The sequence below is a fragment of the Mustela lutreola genome, chromosome 11 (assembly GCF_030435805.1).
Source record: "Mustela lutreola isolate mMusLut2 chromosome 11, mMusLut2.pri, whole genome shotgun sequence".
In the NCBI taxonomy this organism is placed as follows: Eukaryota; Metazoa; Chordata; class Mammalia; order Carnivora; family Mustelidae; genus Mustela; species Mustela lutreola.
This window is the reverse complement of record NC_081300.1, coordinates 52,497,613-52,521,119: the sequence shown is the minus strand read 5'-3', so window position 1 is coordinate 52,521,119 and position 23,507 is coordinate 52,497,613. Positions and strand designations below refer to the sequence as shown.

The 23,507-nt window shown below is 37.4% G+C and overlaps 1 protein-coding gene across 8 annotated transcripts in view; it reads left to right on the top strand.

Annotated features, from left to right (window-relative positions):
• MYOM1 (myomesin 1) overlaps positions 1–23,507 on the top strand; it is a 148,901-nt gene that overhangs the window by 35,347 nt on the left and 90,047 nt on the right. For all 8 annotated transcript variants that reach the window (XM_059139562.1, XM_059139561.1, XM_059139560.1 and 5 more), the window contains 4 exons: positions 10,200–10,340; positions 12,932–13,253; positions 13,851–14,008; positions 22,322–22,414. In XM_059139562.1, the coding sequence (XP_058995545.1) occupies positions 10,200–10,340; positions 12,932–13,253; positions 13,851–14,008; positions 22,322–22,414 (714 nt within the window). The remainder of the gene's footprint in view (positions 1–10,199; positions 10,341–12,931; positions 13,254–13,850; positions 14,009–22,321; positions 22,415–23,507) is intronic.

The window sequence follows — 23,507 nt, the reverse complement described above, 5'->3', positions numbered from 1 at the left end:
TGCTTTAGGTAGCATAGACATTTTCACAATATTTGTTCTTGCAATCCAGGAGCATGAAACATTTTTCCATTTCTTTGTGTCTTCCTCAATTTCTTTCATGAGTACTTTATAGTTTTCTGAGTATAGATTCTTAGCCTCTTTGGTTAGGTTTATTCCTAGGTATCTTATAGTTTTGGGTGCAATTGTAAATGGGATTCACTCCTTAATTTCTCTTTCTTCTGTCTTGCTGTTGGTGTAGAGAAATGCAACTGATTTCTGTGCATTGGTTTTATATCCTGACACTTTACTGAATTCATGTATAAGTTCTAGCAGTTTTGGAGTGGAATCTTTTGGGTTTTCCACATATAGTATCATATCATCTGCGAAGAGTGATGGTTTGATGACTTCTTTGCCGATTTGGATGCTTTTAATTTCCTTTTGTTGTCTGATTGCTGAGGCTAGGACTTCTAGTACTATGTTGAATAGCAGTGGTGATAATGGAAATCCCTGCCGTGTTCCAGACCTTAGCAGAAAAGCTTTCAGTTTTTCTCCATTGAGAATGATATTTGTGGTGGGTTTTTCATAGATGGCTTTGATAATATTGAGGTATGTGCCCTCTATCCCCACACTTTGAAGAGTTTTGATCAGGAAGGGATGCTGTACTTTGTCAAATGCTTTTCCAGCATCTATTGAGAGGATCATATGGGTCTTGTTCTTTCTTTTATTAATGTATTGTATCACATTGATTGATTTGCGGATTTTGAACCAACCTTGCAGCCCTGGAATAAATCCCACTTGGTCATGGTGAATAATCCTTTTAATGTGCTCTTGAATCCTATTGGCTAGTATTTTGGTGAGAATTTTCGCATCTTTGTTCATCAAGGATATTGGTCTGTAGTTCTCTTTTTTGAAGGGATCCTTGTCTGGTTTTGGGATCAAGGTGATGCTGGCCTCATAAAAGGAATTTGGAAGTTTTCCTTCCATTTCTATTTTTTGGAACAGTTTCAAGAGAATAGGAATTAGTTCTTCTTTAAACATTTGGTAAAATTCCCCTGGGAAGCCGTCTGGCCCTGGGCTTTTTTTTGTTTGGAGATTTTTGATGACTGTTTCAATCTCCTTACTGGTTATGGATCTGTTCAGGTTTTTTATTTCCTACTGGTTCAGTTGTGGTAGTTTATATGTCTCTAGAATTGCATCCATTTCTTCCAGATTGTCACATTTGTTGGCGTAGAGTTGCTCATAGTATGTTCTTATAATTGATTGTATTTCTTTGGTGTTAGTTGTGATCTCTCCTCTTTCATTCATGATTTTATTTATTTATTTCTCTTTTCTTTTTGATAAGTCTGGCCAGGGGCTTATCAATCTTATTAATTCTTTCAAAGAACCAGCTCCTAGGTTCATTTATTTGTTCTATTGTTTTTTTTTTGATTTCTATTTCATTGATTTCTGCTCTGATCTTTATTATTTCTCTTCTCCTGCTGGGTTTAGGGTTTCTTTCTTGTTCTTTCTCCAGCTCCTTTAGGTGTAGGGTTAGGTTGTGTACTTGAGACCTTTCTTGTTTCTTGAGAAAGGCTTGTATGGCTGTATATTTTCCTCTCAGGACTGCCTTTGCTTTGTCCCACAGATTTTGAACCGTTGTGCTTTCATTATCATTTGTTTCCATGAATTTTTTTCAATTCTTCTTTAATTTCCTGGTTGACCCCTTCATTCTTTAGAAGGATGCTATTTAGTCACCATGTATTTGGGTTCTTTCCAAATTTCCTCTTGTGATTGAGTTCTAGCTTCAGAGCATTGTAGTCTGAAAATATGCAGGGAATGATCCCAATCTTTTGATACCGGTTGAGACCTGATTTAGGACCCAGGATGTGATCCATTCTGGAGAATGTTCCATGTGTACCAGAGAAGAATGTGTATTCTGTTGTTTTGGGATGAAATGTTCTGAATATATCTGTGATGTCCATCTGGTCCATTGTGTCATTTAAGGCTTTTATTTCCTTGTTGATCCTTTGCTTGGATGATCTGTCCATTTCAGTGAGGGGAGTGTTAAAGTCCCCTACTCTTATTGTATTATTGTTGATGTGTTTCTTTGATTTTGTTATTAATTGGTTTATATAGTTGGCTGCTCCCACGTTAGGGGCATAGATATTTAAAATTGTTAGATCTTCTTTTGACAGATCCTTTGAGTATGATATAGTGTCCTTCCTCATCTCTTATTATAGTCTTTGGCTTAAAATCTAATTGATCTGATATAAGGATTGCCACCCCTGCTTTCTTCTGATGTCCATTAGCATGGTAAGTTGTTTTACGCCCCCTCACTTTAAGGTTGGAGGTGTCTTCGGGTCTGAAATGAGTTTCTTGTAAGCAACATATAGATGGGTTTTGTTTTTTAATCCATTCTGATACCCTGTGTCTTTTGATTGGGGCATTTAGCCCATTAACATTCAGGGTAACTATTGAGAGATATGAATTCAATGCCATTGTATTGCCTGTAAGGTGACTGTTATTGTATATTGTCTCTGTTCCTTTCTGATCTACTACTTTTAGGCTCTCTCTTTGCTTAGAGGACCCCTTTCACTATTTCCTGTAGAGCTGGTTTGGTGTTTGCAAATTCTTTCAGTTTTTGTTTGTCCTGGAAGCTTTTAATCTTTCCTTCTATTTTCAATGATATCCTAGCTGGATATAGTATTCTTGGCTGCATGTTATTCTCGTTTAGTGCTCTGAATATATCATGCCAGTTCTTTATGGCCTGCCAGGTCTCTGTGGATAAGTCAGCTGCCAATCTAATATTTTTACCATTGTATGTTACAGATTTCTTTTCCTGGGCTGCTTTCAGGATTTTCTCTTTATCACTAAGACTTGTAAATTTTGCTATTAGGTGATGGGGTGTGGACCTATTCTTGTTGATTTTGGGGTTCTCTGTGCCTCCTGGATTTTGATGCTTGTTCCCTTTGCCATATCAGGGAAATTCTCTCCAATAATTCTCTCCAATATACCTTCTGCTCCCCTCTCTCTTTCTTCTTCTTCTGGAATCCCAATTATTCTAATGTTGTTTTGTCTTATGGTGTCATTTTTCTCTCGAATTCTCCCCTCGTGGTCCAGTAGCTGTTTGTCCCTCTTTTACTCAGCTTCTTTATTCTTTGTCATTTGGTCTTCTATATCACTAATTCTTTCTTCTGCCTCATTTATCCTAGCAGTGAGAGCCTCCATTTTTTATTGCACCTCATTAATAGCTTTTTAAATTTCAACTTGGTTAGATTTTAGTTCTTTTATTTCTCCAGAAAGGGCTTTTATATCTCCTGAGAGGATTTCTCTAATATTTTCCATGCCTTTTTTTGAGCCTGGCTAGAACTATTCTGAACTCTATATCTGACATATTACCAATGTTTGTATTGATTAGGTCCCTAGCCTTCAGTACTGCCTCTTGTTCTTTTTTTTTTTTGTGGTGAATTTTTCCACCTTGTCATTTTGTCCAGATAAGAGTATATGAAGGAGCAAGTAAAATACTAAAAGGGTGGCAAAGACCCCAGGAAAATATGCTTTAACCAAATCAGAAGAGACCCCCAATCGTGGGGGGGAGAAAGGGGATAAAAAGAGGTTCAGAAAAAGAAAGAAACAATTAAAAAAAGAAAACAAATAAAGAAAAAATATAAAAAAGAAAAAATATATATATTAGATACACTAGTTAAAAAATGTTAAAAAAGCAATAATGCACTATAACCTGAGCATATAGGGATGGGTGATGCTGGGTTTGGGAGCACTGTCAGCAAAGGGCAATGCCTACAGCCCATCATTCTTCTGAAACATGCCAGTAGGTTATCACATTTCAGAAAGTAATATAGCCAATAAGCAGATCCTTACTTAATATAAGTATGAATAAAGTTACTCTTCCTGGGGAAGTAGGACAATTTCCCCCAAATTATATGATAATTACAAACATAACTTTGAGGAACCAGCACTTTACTTCATTCAAATTTTAATGAGTTTTTTAATGCCACATTTTCAACTGAACTGTGATGATTTTATAACCTGTGAATAAATTCAGAAATAATGTATCACCATGGGAGTCATTACAGGCAGTATGATTTGGTATTATAGCCTCCAAAGTGGGGTGTCCACAAAGGCAAACCATGGAAAGATAGGAAGAAATATTAGCACTACTATTTTTTTAAAAAAGTCAAATTTGGTCTTTAGAATGTTTCTATTGACCGAATGTTTTATAAAATGTGACTATTTATATAGCAGTATATGCATAGACCATATAAATAAACATATATAAGTGGCATGCCCCCAGTATTTTTGGATTAGGAATACTAAGTCACAAAAGTCAGACCACTAGTATAGTGGTAAGAACATGGACCTAGATGGGTACTAGTCCCTACTTCAGCTACCACCTTGCTGTGTGACCATGGGCAAGTTACAAAGGCACACTTATGTCTCCCAAATCTTTAAAATGAGGAGGTATTCTTCAAAGAGCTGGAGCAAATAATCCAAAAATTTGTATGGAATCAGAAGAGACCCCGAATCGCTAAGGAAATGTTGAAAAACAAAAATAAAGCTGGGGGCATCACGTTACCTGATTTCAAGCTTTATTACAAAGCTGTGATCACCAAGACAGCATGGTACTGGCATAAAAACAGACACATAGACCAGTGGAACAGAGTAGAGAGCCCAGATATGGACCCTTAACTCTATGGTCAATTAATCTTCGACAAAACAGGAAAAATTATACAGTGGAAAAAAGACAGTCTCTTCAATAAATGGTGCTGGGAAAACTGGACAGCTATAAGTAGAAGAATGAAACTCGACCATTCTCTTACACCGTACACAAAGATAAACTCAAAATGGATAAAAGACCTCAATGTGAGACAGGAATCCATCAGAATCCTAGCGGAGAACATAGGCAGTAATCTCTTCGATATCAGCCACAGCAACTTCTTTCAAGATTTGTCTCCAAAGCAAAGGAAACAAAAGTGAAAATAAACTTTTGGGACTTCATCAAAATCAAAAGCTTCTGCACAGCAAAGGAAACAGTCAAGAAAACAACGAGGCAACCCACGGAATGGGAGAAGATATTTGCAAATGACAGTACAGACAAAAGGTTGATATTCAGGATCTATAATGAACTCCTCAAACTCAACACACAAAAAACAGGCAATCATATCAAAAAATGGGCAGAAGATATGAACAGACACTTCTCCAATGAAGACATACAAATGGCTATCAGACACATGAAAAAATGTTCATCATCACTAGCCCTCAGGGAGATTCAAATTAAAACCACATTGAGATATCACCTTATACCAGTTAGAATGGCCAAAATTAACAAAACAGGAAAAAACATGTGCTGGAGAAGATGTGGAGAAAGGGGAACCCTCTTACACTGTTGGTGGGAAGGCAAGTTGGTGCAGCCTCTTTGGAGAACAGTGTGGAGATTCCTCAAGAAATTAAAAATAGAACTTCCCTATGACCTTGCCATTGCACTCCTGGGTATTTACCCCAAAGATACAGATGTCGTGAAAAGAAGGGCCATCTGTACCCCAATGTTTATAGCAGCAATGGCCACGGTCGCCAAACTATGGAAAGAACCAAGATGCCCTTCAACGGATGAATGGATAAGGAAGATGTGGTCCATATACACTATGGGGTATTATGCCTCCATCAGAAAGGATGAATACCCAACTTTTGTAGCAACATGGACGGGACTGGAAGAGATTATGCTGAGTGAAATAAGTCAAGCAGAGAGAGTCAATTATCATACGGTTTCACTTATTTGTGGAGCATAACAAATATCATGGAGGAAAAGGGGTGTTAGGAGAAGGGAGTTGGGGTAAATTGGAAGGGGAGGTGAATCATGAGAGACTATGGACTCTGAAAAACAATCTGAGGGGTTTGAAGTGGCGGGGGGGGGTGGGAGGTTGGGGTACCAGGTGGTGGGTATTATAGAGGGCACGGATTGCATGGATCACTGGGTATGGTGAAAAAATAATGAATACTGTTTTTCTGAAAATAAATTAATTAATTTTAAAAAATGAGCTCATTATAAATATCCTTGAGATCACTTCCAGTTCTGGGATTTTTTAAGTAGTTTTGTTCCTTATTTTCCGTCAAGTATAATTATGAAGTTGAAAGAACAGAAGGTTATCTTTTGTTGTTGTTGTTTGGTATTTGAATTGGATGAAGGTATAAGCCTATTTCTGAGTTTCTGGAATATTTCCAGAGAGAGCTCTCTCAACTTCAGCTACATCCGTTTTCTATGGTGCTGCTGGTTGTAGATGTGACGATGCCATACACACGATGAAGTTTCTTTAAATTCTGTTAAATTTAGGCATAAATTTAGGCAGAGGAGATACTCCAATTAGTAGCAGGACACAAAAATTTGTACTTAGACACAGTTACAGATGTGCAAGTGCGTGTATACACATACAAATCAATCTTTAACTATTGCTTAATTTCATCGCCTTCATAAACCGAAATTCAGAAAACTTCAAGAAAGCTTCAAGAATTAAGTTCAGTACATAAAGAGCATTAATTACAGTTTTAATAGTTAAAAGACCCAAATAGATCCATGCACATCAAGTTTAGTGTCTACTCAGTAACTGACTTTAAGGTGGAGGATTATTTTTAAAATTTAAATATAACTAAAAATCCAAGAAGTTAGCAAAACTTTATTTCATCTTTTAAAAAAATTATTTAGTTTAGTTTTATTTTTCAGGTTAGTTTATAATATAGGGTATTATCAGTTACAGGGCTAGAATTTAGTGATTCATCAGTTGCATGTTATACCGAGTGCTCATTATATCAAGTGTCCTCCTTAATGCCCATCACACAATTACCCCATCTTCCCTCCCCCCCTCCCCTCCAGCAACACTCAGTTTGTTTCCTAGAGTTAAGAGTCTCTTGTGATTTGTTTCCCTCTCTGTTTTTATCTAATTTTATTTTTCCTTCCCTTCCCCTATGTTCATCTGTTTTGTTTCTTAAGTTCTGCATATGCGTGAAATCCTGTGGTATTTGTCTTTCTCTGACTGGCTTATTTCGCCTTTTGATTTAAATTCAAAAAGGATTAAATTTTACATATTCTTCTTAAAATATTCTCCTCTAAAAACAATATTCGACTTTAGAGTTCAATAGAGTAAGATGCTAGACTTCAGTGTTCTTGGATCATAACAAAATAGACTGTTGATGGCTTTTTCTTCAAATAATTAGTTACACTGATTGTTATATAGTTCCTTAAAACTCGATGTTTCTCTGACTTAGTTTTGTTTGCTATCTTCAGTAAGTGAGTTATTGTTAAATAGACTGTCGGCATAGTATTTTAACCTCTAATCCCTTACATGCTTTTTTTCCTCTTTTTTTTTTTTAAGGTTTGCCCATTAATTTCAGAAAGAGAGAGGGCAAGAGCTGGAGAGGCAGAGGGGGAGAGAGAGAGAATCCCAAGCAGACTCCGTGCTGAGCATGCACAGAGCTCAGAGCTCAGAGCTCAACGCAGGCCTGATCTCACAACCATGAGATCACGACCTGAGCTGAAACCAAGAGTTGGCCACGTAACAGACTGTGCCACCCAGGCACCCTGGACTGTTTTTTTTTTTTTTTTTAATTAGTATTCAAAAGCTTGAAGAAACTTTAAAGAACATAACAAGGATTTTTTTTTTCTAAATGCTTTGGATTTTCTAAATAATACTATATAATATAAAACATCATAATGCTTTTTGTGAAGTTTTTTGTTCCAAATAACATGAAATGGAAACTGATGATAAGACCATGAATCGTTACCATAACGTTCAATATTAAAAACCAGCTGCTGCGATTTACCTGTGAGGATGGAATAATCACCTTCTGGCACACTCTATGTAATAAGTGCATCATTTTAAAGATTCATCTTAAAGGGAAAGTGACAGAAAAAAAGAACAACAACACAACAAAAAGAATGACAAGTCATAGCTGTTTCAGTGTGAATAAATGTTGAAAATATGAGCTCATGAGAATGATTATAGACACTAGAATGAAAGTAAAAAAAAAAAAGAACAAAAACAGAAAAGTGAAAGCAAAATGAAAAAAATGCGAGAATCCTATAAATGGAAAAAAGGAAACTCTTAAACTCCAAAATTAATTTTATTTTGCATGGTAATGAGTTAAAGAGGGGAAGGAAAATACCACTTTAAACTTAGACCTGTATTAGCATAGCCTGTACTTTGTAATCTTCTGGGGGTATAGAATGCAGTCATTTTGCTGTTGCCTGGAACAGGCAGCCAGGAACAAATTTCACTCAGCCTTCCAGTTGGTAACCAATCCTCAAGTTTGAATTCAAGGTTCTAACCTGCTGACGTAGACTAGGACCTAGATATTCACCCGAGGGAAGGAGCTAGTTAGTGGGAGAGGAAGAAGTTGGCCACTCTCTTTGGGGGGCAAAAGGCAGTAGCCCATCCTATAACACCAGGCCCAGAGCCATTGCCTGCCCCCCCAACCCCGGTGCTTTCTAGAAGCCCTACAGTTCTGTGCTACTTGTTTAGCAGAGGATATATTCACTCGCATTATTATGTATTCCTTTTGCACTATATATATGTTTGGCCTGTCTTCTGATTTTGATTTAGGTCATCTCTTTGCTTTTCCTAATGCTTCTTAAAGGTTGAGAAATGATCAGGTTTGGATGATTTGGAAGGTTTTTCTGTTTCAGCTGGGCAGCTTGCTCTTCCTATGCCACATCACACACAAACTTTACTTTCTTCCCACATTTTCTCTAGACAAGGGGACTTCTTAATACTGTTTTGTTTTAGGATCATTTCAAATTACAAGGATAGTAGAGAGTTCTGGTAGAGTTCCGTATTGTGAACATCTTTCATGACTATGTAGACCAGGAACTTTTCACATGAGTCCATGAATTAATTAGAAAGAGACCATGAACTCCTGAAATTCATGCCCATTTGTATATATTTGAATGCAAATGCATTTCATTTTATTCAAGAACTACACAGATTAAGATTGATTGTACTTTTGGTTTTATCAGTCCTTTCTCTAGGTACAGTCTCTGCTCTCATGTTTCCTGCTGTGCTAGTACTTTTTTTTTGTTGTTTATTTAGAACACCGTCTACCTCCAAATGCACATTTTCACAAATGTGCATGGGCAGATTTTTGTGTACAACAAAACTGACGAAAAAAAATTTTTTTTAGAGATTTTATTTATTTGACACAGAGAGAGAGAGAGATCGCAAGTAGGCAGAGACGCAGGCAGAGAGAGGTGGGGGTCCAGGAAGCAGGCTCCCCGCTGAGCAGAGAGCCCGATGCGGGGCTCGATCCCAGGACCTTAAAATCAGAAAATGTTCTTTATTACACCCCTGAAACTCTCTCAGTCAACACTATGTTTACACAAACTATATTAACTCTTGTTTGATAAACTCAGTGTTTCTTCTAAAAGAGGAGTCTGTCTACACTACATAAAGGCCTCAAAGGTGAACCTAGGTGTCCTGCATCAAGATGGTTTGGTGGAGAAAGGAGAAGGGCTCCCTGTCCAGAACATTTTATATTTTATCAATCCCCTGAAAAGATTTGGATAAAGCCATTTTTATAGACTTACTAAATTTCCTGAACTTTGAACATTAACTTAACAACAAAAGGGTTTTGGATCTATTACAAAAACACTGCTGTTTTTCCTTGAAACTTTTGAGGAGGGCGATGGACAAAGCCATGAAATTATCATAAATCAATTTTTCTCTTGTGTCTGTATAGAGTGCATTGTATGAGGTCTTTCTCACTCCACTTTAGTTCTAAAGATAAAAGATACGATAACATTAGAAATCTAGGATTCTATGAAAACTCCCCCAAGTTGAAACTACCTAATAAGCATTTTTTAATATTTTCTTTAAGAAAATACTTTTTATTTTCTTATAAATTATTTTTTTATTATTTATATTTTATTATTTATTTTCTTATACATTATTTTCTTATTATTTGTATTATATTATTATTTATTATTATAAATTATTTTCTTAATATTTATTATAGAGAGAGACAGATGGTGAGAGAGGGAACACAAGTAGGGGAGTGGGAGATGGAGAAGCAGGCTCCCACTGAGCAGGGAACCTGATATGGCACTTGATCCCAGGACCCTGGGATCATGACCTGAGCTAAAGGCAGACGCTTAATGACTGAACCACCCAGGTGCCCCATTTTTGAATATTTTCAATGCAATTTTTGGTTATTAGCTAATATTGGGGGTTTTGTTTCAGACTTACAGATTCCAGTCTCATGTTAGAAGATTATTCATCCAAGTTGAGTCCCCAAGCAAAGAGAGCCAAGAAGAGCTTTCTCTCCGGGGAAGAGAAGGAAAATCTGCCAAGTGACTATATGGTGCCCATTTTCTCAGGACGGTATGTATGCATTCTTTTCCTGGCTTTAAATATTAGAAAGTGAAGAGTAATGTTGTCAGGTAGTCATAATAATTGCAGTTGACATTTATTGAGCACTTAACTGTGTCCTGATTGAGTAAAGTCTGAGGAACCTTGGAACTCTGCACTGAGGGAGACATGTTCATTGTGAAAATCTGCCATCATCTAGGATGGCTACATGACAAAAGAGAATGGTCAGGAACTTAGTTCTAGTGATGTAACTGACTGAAATTAGAAGGAGAGCATTGGATGCTTGTGATTGGACACTACATATAGTCACTAGAGTAGAAAAGAAGGGTTCAGAACTATAAAATACTGGATGAACTTTAAAAAAAATGGTCAGATGTTATATTAAGGCAGAGGGAACCATTGTGGTTGCCAGTGTGGTTTAATTATTATTCATTAGGAAGAAGAAAAATCTTAGATAACATAGACTAAGAACAAGAATGGCCTCATAATTTGAATGCCTGCCTATTTCCCTATATTTGTTTAATGTAAAAACGATTACTATTTATCTTGGGGCAAACTTCAAACAGAGTAATCATGAAATCACAAGTCCATTAATGCCAAATTTCTGTGTTTATAAGGTAAATATGTGTGTTCTCTTTTTAAAAAATATAAACTTTTTTTTGAATGATTTTAATATGTAGGGGAAACATGAAATCTGCAGGAGACACCAAATTAAGATTTAATGGGAACCATCGGAGGCTTTCCTGTTTATTTTCCTTTGAATGCTAAACTCTCTACAGGGCTAAGGTGATACTAAAAATGAGGGCTCCTTTCAGGGCAAATGCCATCAGGAAATTCAGGAGGCAATGACCTAGTTGTCATTGTTGGTGACCTACTTCTTTTGCCATGTGTTTTTCTTCCCATTCTTCTCTGATAGATCCTTTTGGAATTGTTTCAGAAACTAATGTCATAATTGCTCTGATTTCAGTTAGGAAGGTAAGGGGATAAATAATACTCTATTTTTAGCTTTTTCTTTGATAACTTTGATATCTCTGATTTTTTTAAGTGAACTTTCTATTGAAATATGCATATTTTGCTAAGTATGCTTACCCATTCTTAGCCCCTTCACAGTTGGTTTAATATACATTGACATTCTTTATAGGAGATGAGGAATAAAATATTTTATTTTCTGCTTTGTTCCCACTCCTTTTTAAAAAAATATTTATTTAAAAAATTTTTTTTAAAAGATTTTACTTATTTATTTATTTGACAGATAAAGATCACAAGTAGGCAGAGAGGCAGGCAGAGAGAGAGAGAGGAGGAAGCAGGCTCCCTGCTGAGCAAGAGAGCATGATGCGGGGCTCGATTCCAGGACCCTGGGATCAAGACCTGAACCGAAGGCAGAGGCTTAAACCCACTGAGCCACCCAGGTGCCCCTAAAAAAATATTTAAAAAGCATATTAAGTTAGCATTCTCCTACATGATATATGTCTCCATGAAATGAGGCTTCTTCCTTTCAGTGACTTCTTTCTTCTAAATGAAACCATTTTGTCTCCTCAAGGCCAGTCTCAGGAAATGATCATTTACAAAAGAAACTGTAATAAAATAAAATGCAAGGAAAAATTTATCCTCTTGGTTTTATTTCTGGTTCTCCTTTTTTCCCTTTTTAAATACGGATCTACCTCCTATATTCTACTACTGTGTTAAAAAGAACACTTCATGGGGCGCCTGGGTGGCTCAGTGGGTTAACCCACTGCCTTCGGCTCAGGTCCTGATCTCAAGGTCTTGGGATCAAGCCTCACGTTGAACCCTAGTCAGGCTCTCTGCTCGGCGGGGAGCCTGCTTCCCCTTCTCTCTCTGCCTGCCTCTCTGCCTACTTGTGATTTCTTTCTCTCTGTCAAATAAATAAATAAAATCTTAAAAAAAAATAACACCTCATAATGGTGTTGACAGTATTAACAATCTAGGAAGAAGATGGGGAAACTTTGTTGAATACCAATTGTTTTTGGTATTAAGATTCTCAAATCCTACTAGCTGCTTTATACGGACTATCTCGGCTTAAGGATCTCATGTACATTTAGAATTTATTTATATATACAACAGTTCTGGGCATTGCATTATATCAGCTGAGTTAAGAATCCAGACCATGCACATAGTCCCATATCAGGATCACAGGCACACAAACGATATCTTATTTTACAATATCATAAGTTAATCTTTTATTATAGATGCAATCCTATTTAAATGCCCTAAAGAAACCAACAAAATGACCTTCAATAAGTTATCTAATTTCTCTGAGTTTTATTATCATATGTCTAAAGTAGAAATGATAAGAGTTTTCCTCATAAGGTTATTTTGGGTGTAAAATGAGATGATGTTTGTAAAAAAACACTTGGCAACAGCATGGCCACCGTAGGTATTATTATTGTTACCATTATGGATTAAGATGATAATCACTTCTGTATATGAAGAGTTAGCTGCTGATTTACCAGGCTTTTCTTTGTCAGGTTTTCTTTGGGTACAGTACACAACGTCTAAGTTCTGATATTTTGAAATTAGTAAAAATTAGGCAATCCTATCAGTGCCATCCACATTATCTATGTTTTGCTCTTATTATATTTTAGCCAAATGCATGTCAGTGGAATTACAGATACAGAAGAAGAAAGAATTAAAGAAGCTGCTGCTTACATAGCCCAGAGAAATCTTCTTGCTAGTGAAGAAGGAATCACGGCATCCAAACAGTCCGCTATATCCAAACAGTCTGCTGTCTCCACACAGTCCGCTGTCTCCAAACAGTCCGCTGTATCCAAACAGTCCTCAGTATCCAAGCAGTCCTCAGTATCCAAACAGTCTACATCCACTCTTCACCAGGAAGAAGCTTTTGAGAAGAAGTCAAGGAAAGTAGCAATTCGAGAGAAGGCAGAACGTGTGTCACTGACAAAAACAGTAAGAAAAGACAATTTAATGTAATTTACAAATGCAGAGATGCATGCAAGGATAAAGACAGCAAAATATATGGGTCAAAGAAAGACTTAGCAATTTTAAACTCCATGAAATTTTAGGTTCTACAGAAATTATGGTTCTAAAGAACTTTAAGAAGTCCACCTTAGGGGAAAGTAAAATATCTTGCTGAGGCTTAGAATGTTAAAAATTAAATGTATCTTTTTAAAAGGGGAAAAGAGGGGCACCTGGGTGGCACAGCTGGTTAAATATCTGACTTGATTTCAGCTCAGGTCATGATCTCAGGGTTCTGGGATTTAGCCCTGGGAAGAGCTCTGAGTGGAGCCCAACATGGGGTTCCATGCTCAGCATAAAGTCTGCTTGTTCCTCTCCTTCCCCTTCTGCTCCTCCCCCTCGCTAAAATAAATAAGTAAGTAAGTAAGTAAATAAATAAATATTTTTTTAAAATGGGGAAAAAGAGAAGGCCTTTGGTCTAAATACAAAAGTAAGCCTCCAAGTGGAAAAATGATAACTTGGATTTTTGTTATTTTAGTAGCACAGGTTACTTTGATTTCATCATATTTTGATTTTTTTTTTTTATAGTTAGAAGAAACTGAGGCATTTCATAGAAAGTTGAATGAAGATCATCTTCTTCATGCTCCCGACTTTGTCATTAAGCCTCGTTCCCACACTGTTTGGGAGAAAGAAAGTGTAAAATTACATTGCTCTGTATCCGGCTGGCCAGAACCTCGTGTCACATGGTATGTTATCTATATGAAAATTACTCACAGAATCTATTACACAAAACTAGTTTTACCTCCAGTGAAGATATTCAGCATTGTGATATGCAAGAGTCAAAGAAAGTACCTACAAGTTTGTACAGATTTTTAAAATAGTGCAGAAAGGATACCAGGACAAATATTTTATGAATGAGAAGAAAGAACAGTCTCGTGTACATTATGATATATTATGATACTTCATAATCCTGCTAATCCTTTTATAAAAGGGGTCTTTATCTTGCATAAAGTATTAAAATGTAGCCAACATACTTACATACAAAGAAAATATATGGCTATGACTGCTATGGGCCATACAATTTAAATAAAAATTTTCTCCCATATACTATAGGAATTATTTTGTGATCAGAAACAATACTCTTTTAAAAAAATACTTAAAACCCAGAGGGCTTCATCTCTACTCCTCACATGTGCTGAAGTCTTAACATACTTTCTAAAGCCAAATGAAAGAGGGAAACCAGGTGGAAGATGTTATTCAATATGGAGTCTTAAGAAATTTTCTTTCCATAAAGAATAGGCACCAATCTTCTCTTTCCATCATATATCCTATTGCAGTTGTCAATGACCTCGTGATCCCTAAACTCTAAACTTTCCTGTTATATGTTACGAGTACCTGCCACAGACAGCGGAAGTACGAAAATGTTGGAGCCAACCTAAAGAGATGTTTTCTGTTTAATTCCCTGACACAGATATTTTGCATGCTGTTTTTTTATATTTAGGAGTGGAGGTAAATGCACCCTATGTTGCAGTGTAAATGCCACACGAATGTCATTGCCACCTGCAAAGGGCCTGACTCCTCCTTTCTTGTCCATTATCTCTGTTGGTTAGCCACCAGGCTAGGACTAACAGAGGTAACTGACAAAGAACACATTACAGTGAAAATTAAGTTTAAAAAAAATCAATTTACAAACTTTAAACTATAAAGGTATACTAATTTTTTTTTAAGTATAAACGTATACTATACGAAGCTAGGAATCAATCAGTCTTGGCCTCACCTTTCTCTGCAACTATGGATTTGCATATGTTGGCCCATGAAAAGGATAGTTCCTCTTAAGAAACTGATTACTTCTCACCTCATAAAAAAAAATCTAGACTTTCCAACCGAAATGTGTGAAGAGTAACAGATTTTCAGCTCTAAGAATTACTTGGTCAGTAAGACATTCCTCTTATGAATTAAACAAATAATTGGAGTCCTTAATCAAGTAGATATACTTATTACACAATATTCTTTTTTTTCTTTCTGCATTTTAGAAATTAGAGTTAAAGATGATTCTCAAAGGACACAAAGGAATTTCTGGGAGATAAATACTAATCTCTTAAGCAGTTGCTTATTTTGCTAAACATATAGCTGCTAAAATACAACACAATCATGCCATGTACCACTGATGTTGTTACTGAGCTAGAGTGATGTGTTTTCACAAAGGAAGAGCTCAAACTCTGTCAGAGATTAAATTCCTGTATTATGTTGTGTTGGCTGGAAAAGAAGGATTTTAAAAACAAGCAAAAAATATAAAAACTCCTTACAAAAATATGAGATGACTGAATTGTCAACTCTTTGAATTCTAGTTAAATTGAAAAATAGAAATACTGTCAATTTTCAGTTATTTTCATTAATGAAGCTGAAAATAGTATGATTGTCTCCCCAAATCTTTCATATCTGGCTTTGAAATACTTTTTTTTCTTAATATGGAACTATATGTCCCAGGGGCTCATTTTAAACCAAAAAGAAGACAGAGACATAAGATTTGTCTCAGGAATAATTGGGAAGCGATTCATTTACTGGAGCAAGTCTTTTCAAGTTCCTGCACATCCTTTAGTGCTTGGAGAAGACAACTCCATTCTTTATAAAATTTTCTCCATAGGGATAGATCAGAGCATGTCGCAGAAAATCCAATTGCCTTGCAAGTCAAGTATAGGGTAAATATGAAAACAAGAGAACCAGTGGACCACTAAGAAAATAGTTAATGTACTTCAGAGAGTAAGATTTGCCCCTGGATAAAGCCTAAATTTAGATAGTCATCAAGCAGATAAGTGGAAATTAGCTATGGCAGTAAATAAGGTCAGATCCAGGTTTTGCAGGGCATGAAGCTCATACAAGTGGGGGACAGTCTTTACAAAAAAGAATGTTAATAATATAAATTAGGCAATGAGGCTTCAGGAGAACCTGGATAATGAGTGACCCTGAAGCTCCCTTGGCCTCCAGGTAAACCCTCCCTGGAGGTAAACTGTGTGTAGGATTAGTGTACCTTCCTGGGTATGCTGCCTTTTAAAAAATAATCATTCAGCGAAGCTCTAATTTACTTCGTAACACTGGTACAGAGTACCCAGTCTTCAATAGGCATTCATCCCCTCAATGAGCAGGGGACCCACAACCCAAGCACAAACCAAGGTTGTTGGTGAGTACTTTGCTGGCATTTGTGTCTTTTTATTACTCACCTGTAGCCTTCTGGGCCTGACACAGAGTACAAGTATAAAAGAAATAATTGGGAATGGCCTTCCTGAATAGAAGGAGGTAAATCACGGGAACAATTTTGTGATGATGCTTTCTGCATTTGTTCTGCCTCCCCTTGTAGCTGCTAGGTCCTTAGACATGTTTTTCAAGGGCATGTGTGCCTGGGCCCTGGCTTCCTTAGAGCCCTTTCCAAAGAGGGTTAAGTTCCAAGTTTCCACTAAGCACCCACGGGACATGGAAGTCCCTGAGGTCTAACAAATGATACGAACAGGCAGCAGCTGTTCTTTGGCCAGTCCCATGTACTGACCAAGTCCATCTAAATGGAACCTAGAGGTTACCCAGAAGCACTAATGACAGGAGCACATATCACTCATCAGGGCCAGGTGCAGAGAGGCCAAGGAGCACTGTCCGATTCCTAAGTCACTTTGAGAGCAGAAGGAAACCTGTTTATGTGTTGGGTCCAGGAGAGAAGTTAGTTACAAGATGGTTCTGCACCACAACAGTGAAGCTAGCTATCCTGAAGGAGGGCTTTGTCAACACAAAAGGAAACATATATATATATATATATATATATATATATATATATATATATTATAGATAATATATATATATGTTTATTATATATTTTTCACCATATATATATGGTAAAAAATGCTAAAGTTGTTTGACTTAATTTCATAGGCTAGATTTATATAATAAATCGTATAATAGGCTATATTTTGGTTTGAAAGAAGAGAAAAAAAAATTATGCTTGTATTTGTTTTACTTGCATAAAATAAACTTGGGAAGGATTCATAAGAACCCAAGGAGAACAGTATCTGTGGGAGTAAGCTGGATGGCAGACAGACATGTTTGAAGGAGACCATTCTTTGTGTACCTTTATACTTTCTGGTTCTTGAACCATATAAATGTATTGCCTATTTAGATTTTTTAAATTATAGGAAATAGGGAAGAAGAGAAAAGTTCTCTCTTAAAAAGGGAAGGAATTGAGTTAATTTTATACTTTTTAAAAAAAGATCCAGATTTAATTGGATTTCCAGTCCAAAGTCTAGATCAATTTTGTGAATGAAAATCTGGATTGTAATCTGTGGGGAGATTCATGCAAGCTCATTGGTTCAGTGTGTTGGTGTTAGTGAGTAGCAGTTCATTCATTTACTCACTCAACACCCATGTTTTTGGATCTGTCTGTGAATACGAGGCTAGATCATCAAGCGGGACATTTAAATACTTGTTTGGAATTCTTCACATTGCCCCTAGAGTTATTGCCAAAGAGACACTTAAATTTGTCATTGGGCATAAAAATAGTTCAAAACACTCAGGATAAAGTTGTATAAGAGATGTATTTCAGTAAGACTGTGGATATTTGGAAAAGTCTTATTCTGTTTTTCAAATTATGAGAACTTATAAATTCCATAATAGGATAATACATTGAATTTATTTATAAGATTAGAGTTATTCATGATATTATTTAAAGTTAGCTTTAATTACTACTGTATTATTTTTTGAAAACAACCTACATTTAAAATAGTTTAAAATTAAAATTATTTATAATTTACAATTACTTCCCAACATAAGGGCTTGGGGTTTTATTTTAGATTTTTCTTATTTAGTAAGTCCAAAGTCTAACCTGATGGGATAGATCTCTCTCAGCCAACTGGCTTTTAAAGTGGGTAATAGCTATTTATTAAAAATATGAAGTTGGATTCTAAGTAGTAATCAGAGTTTGTGGTGAGATTCAGCATATTAAAGATCATTTTGGCATGCATTGCTTGTTGATAGATAAAAGTCAGAATGAACCTTTTTGCTTGGCCATGCTCTACACTGCCAGAGAGCTTTCACTGTTTCCTTGTTGTCGAGTTAGCCCAAGATTCAGACATTTATTTGGGGGAACGAAGTCTGTTTTACACACATAAAGGAAGAATATTATTCTACAAATACAGTATAATGAGAGCTCTTTAACTAGTAAGTAGTTCATAAACTCTCCGTGAAAATGGTAAGGAAAATGGTGTACCTCTGAATATTCACGAGAATTTCAGAAGGCTTGGGGCATCTGGATTGCCTGGCATAGTCAGTTAAGATTCTGACTCTTGGATTTGGTTCAGGTCATGATCTCAGGGTCCTGAGATTGAGACCACATAGTCAGAGAGCTCCCTGCTCAGCAGGGAGTCTGCTCCACCCACCCCCCCAACCGCTCCTTCTCCCACTCATGCACTCTTTCTCTCTAAAATAAATAAATAAATCTTTAAAAAAAGAAGAATTTCAGAAGCCTTTTGACAAATAATCCCAGAGTCTAGATTACTCTCCAAAATTAGCCTCTGACTAGCCTGTTTGGAATTTCACTTTCCAGAAATAACAAGCTGTGAAGAATATACAGAGCAGGCCAAAAATCCTTCTTTTCTTCCCTGACCTCATACTGGAAGACAGGCAATCTCACAGTGACCCCAAACCTGAATGACTAGGTAAAGTTCTCGGAGAAAGAGAATTGCCTCCTAACTCAATCCTTGTCTGCCGCCTTACAACAGGCTTTTCTTACACTGACATCTGAAATTCCCAAGGAAAGACTAGGGGATCCTCAAAGTGTTGGGTGTTGTGCGCGTGTAAATTTTAAACCGACTTCTCGTGCCAGGTGGTCACATTAGAAAAGTCATGGGTATTTAGCTGGGGGAAGGAATGAAGGTGCTAAGTGGGGTAGTGCTGGAAAGCAAGGAAGGTGAAGCAAGCCCTGGGAGCTATAAGATTCTGTTTTAACTCAAAGTTTATGGAGATATGAACATCATTTTTGGTCAGAAGTCAAATTGAGTGTCACTAAATTGATTGCTCAAGCACCACTTGCCATAGCCTTTGGTGTTCTATTTCTCTCCTTATGCTAAAAAGAACTACGGAAAACCCCAGCTCATGCACAAACCTGAACAAGAGGGAGCTTTTGAGTCAAGTGTGAAATTCCTGAGACCAGCCTGAAGAACATGCCGATTAACTTGCTCTACCCTGTCATTCATCAAAATAAGGAATGTTTGAAATTAGGCGCACAGAGCAGATTTCTCCATCTAGGCCATCTCTGCTCGAGTAGCCCTGTCTGCCTGGAGCTCTGTGATGAGATGGCCGGCCAAGGACGCTCTGGGGCTGGCAGGGAACGGCTAGCGCTTCTGCTGTGGGTGGGGTGGAAAGCTGTGCCTCCCCACCTGCCCCGCAGCTGTCATTCCTCAGCCTGTGCAACCCTCTCACTTCACAGCTGAGGGAACCAAGACACAAAGAGTCTCAATTTACTTTCTTGGCTTGTACTTATTTTAAATTATCCATATCATGAAGTACGTGTTTGTCGGAACTCTGTTCCTTCAGCCGAACATTATGAAGGCACAGTTAATCTATTGTTACACAATAATTCTGTTCAAGCCAATTTAACAAACACTGAGTACCTAATATTTGCCCGTCCGTGACTCATCCTTCCTTGAGAGTGGGAATAAGTAGAATAAATATAGAGTAAATATGGATCAGACACTACCCCTGTCACAAAGGCAATGACAGCTTAATAGAAGAGACACCTATCCAACCATAATCTGATGAAGGTTCTATCTTGCAGCTTGATGCAAGTAACAATGGTATAGAGAGGCAGGAACAATTAATATCGTGTGGGATTTCAGGGAGGACTTTATTTAAGAAATGGCATTTGATCTGAACCTCGAAGGATGAGCTGGGATTTTGCTAGGTATAGGAGAATGGCACATTTTTAAAAGTACAGAAAATGAATATGTGTTAGGGACATAGCGTGTGTGTGTGTGCACGCGCTCGTGTGAGTGTGCAAGTTGGGGAGAAGAAGGAACTGACAGAAGATTATTTCCTTTCTTTCTTTCCCCTTTCACTACTTTCCTTGCTCCCAACCCTCATTATAATCATTTACAGAAGTCTAACAAAATAAAATGCAGCTAACCAGAGAATATTTGGAAAATGGAAGCATCATATGTTGGATGCTTGGGTTCAAATCTCAGTTCTGCTATCTAGCTGTGTGAACTGGGGCAAGTTACTTAACCTCTCCATGCCTTGGTTTCTCCATCTGGAAAATGATATTTAAAATAGTGCTATCTCAGACAGTTGTCATTAAGAATTGAATTTTCTTCTTCTTTTTTAAGATTTTACTTATTTATTTGAGAGAGAGAGAGAGATAGCAAGAGAGAGCACGAGCAGGAAGGTAGGGACAGAGGGAGAGGGACAAGCAGACTCCCACTGAGCAGGGAGCCTTTTGTGGGGCTTGATACCAGGACACAGGAATCATGACTTGAGCCGAAGGCAGACACTTAACCAACTGGGCTACCCAGGTGCCCAAGGATTGAATTTTCTTTCTTTCTTTTCTTTCTTTCTTTCTTTCTTTCTTTCTTTCTTTCTTTCTTTCTTTCGGGATTTTATTCATTTATTTGACAGAGATCACAAGCAGGCAGAGAGGCAGGAAGAGAGAGAGAAAGAGGAGAAGTAGGCTCCCTGCTGAGCAGAGAGCCCAATGCAGGAATCGATCCCAGGATCCTGAGATCCTGACCTGAGCCAAAGGCAGAGGCTTAACCCACTGAGATCCAGGCACCCTGTGAATTACCCTAAGTGCGTAAAACACTTAGAATCTTCCTTGGCTCATAGTAAATGCTCTGTCTCCATTGTGATTATTAGTGTTATTTACATTTTGCACAGGAAGCAAGGCGTCTAAAGGGGAAACAAGTGAAATCTAGCTCTTCTTTTGGATGGAAAATGGCTTCAGCAGAAAAGCCTGGTCTGACTCCGTAGTCATTGGCTATTGAGGGCAAGAGGACGGGGTAAAGAATCAAGGTGCTACTTCCAGACTCAGGAGATGGTGTCTCAAGAGGGGTCCTTCCATGTAGGCCCACCGTCTGAGGGCTGAGAGGCTTAACCAGGAATAGGACAGCCAGAAAAAGGAAATCTCTCAGCTTTTATTTGTCAGACTTTTTCTTTCATGATTGGTATTTAAGTTCTTCCAAGCCGAGAGCCATGCTTGCTTTTAACAGAACAAAACACTTAAATACAAGAGCTTTCAATACAATGACACTGTTTTTAACAACAGGCTAGAATGTTAGTAGGAAGAATGTTTTGCTTTCATCCTACACAAGACAGCCAACAATAAAACCCCCAACACAAAGACTTCCTTCCTGTGTTGTCAACAGTGGACAAGTTTCTCTTTAGGTCTTTGATTGGAGTATAATATACACACACAAAATGTCCATATTACATATAAATGTAGAGCTTTGATGAGTTTTTGTAGACCACACACCTGCATCACCAGCACCCAAACATGAAACAAAAAATATCAGCTCCCAAGATGCATCCTCCATATCTGGGGTCTATACCCCAGGGAAATCACTCTCTTGACTTCTGACAGCAGTAATTTGGTCTTATATGATTTTGTACTTTATATAAATCAATCATTATACTATGTACTCTTTTTTAAAAGTTTTTATTTTTATTTTTTATTTATATGAGAGAAAGGGAAAAAGAAAGAAGTAGACTCCCTGTTGAGCAGGAGCCTGATGCAGGGCTTGATCCCACGACCCCAAGATCATTGCACCACATTGTTATAAACAGTCAATTTCTTCATGTAATTTTTGTGCTAGAGGAGAGGAAAGCACACTCATCAAGAAGTTTTATTGTATTTATAGTGTATTTTATTTAGTCTGCCGTAGATTTGTATTTATTGAACAGATGCTGCTGCTAACCTCAGTGTTGTGTTTACAGTTGTCCCTTCAAAAACTCAGAATCACTTGTGTGTGTGCTTCTAATCATAAAGCTATTTTTATTTCCACTTACTTTGCCTTGTTTCCATTGTCTCACAGGTATAAAAACCAGGTACCGATCAACGTCCACGCAAACCCTGGAAAATATATTATTGAGAGTCGATATGGAATGCACACTCTGGAGATCAATGCGTAAGAGGATGCCGGGGTCCATGTGTGTCGCTTGACAATTACCTGGGGAGGCATCCCAGCAGTTAACTACCACTGTCCCCCTTTCTTACCAATGCAACATGCTCACAAAGTGATCTTACATTTGAATTTAAAGATGATGAGAAAAAAAGTTCATTTGTACCTTTTAGCTTATCCTTTTATATAGTTCAGAGCTTTTCTTAGAAATTAGTGAGAAAATAATTTACATAAATAGGCATTTATATTTAATGATCCTTCCCCATTCCAAATCAATATTATCACCATCATCCTTTTTTGCCTTGAATCAGCAAAGGATGGAGAATGAGGTGAGTAGCAGTGAAAGGAAGCTGCACTGGGATAAATTCTCTCCTTCAGCTCCCCAGGAAGTGCAGGAAACTATGTACCAAGCCTATCAGACTACAGATGGAGGCAGGACTGGACATGGGATTTTTTAAAGCAAAATTCAAAGCAAAATTTAGAAAGCCAACCCCACATCAAAATTTCTGAGTCCTCAAACGTTTATTCTATCTCCTAATAGGGTTTTGAAACCCAAGCCTGGTTATGTAGATGAAGCAGTCCCACCATTTTCAGTTCACATGAAACCATGACATGCTGAGATGTCAAAGTAAAATTTATATCACTCTGATCAGAGCAGATGACACACGTGGTACTGGGTTTCAAGTAGGACCCTAGGGCCCTGGGACATTGGTCAAGCACTGACCTTGACCTAAAGGCACTTTAGTTCTGCCAGTTGGTGATACTACTGAGGCTGCAGAGAGCTACGTGGGTGCTTTATAATTAAATAGTTATGAGAAAGGCAACCATATTGTCCTTCCTGGAGTTCCATTGATGTCCATAAAATTTAAACGAGAAAGAATTTTTCACAAATGACACTAAATCCAGAAGGTCAACGAAGAACACAGACACTGGTTATGATGAGACACAAAGTGATCTGCTTTGAAATCTTAGCTTGTTCGTCTTTGAGATCATTCTCTCTTTTACTCCATTATTAAACACATCCCAATTTCTGTATTATAACTTACAGGAACTTCCAGATGGCACTGCTATGTTGTGCTGTGGGCTGAAGCTCCAAGTG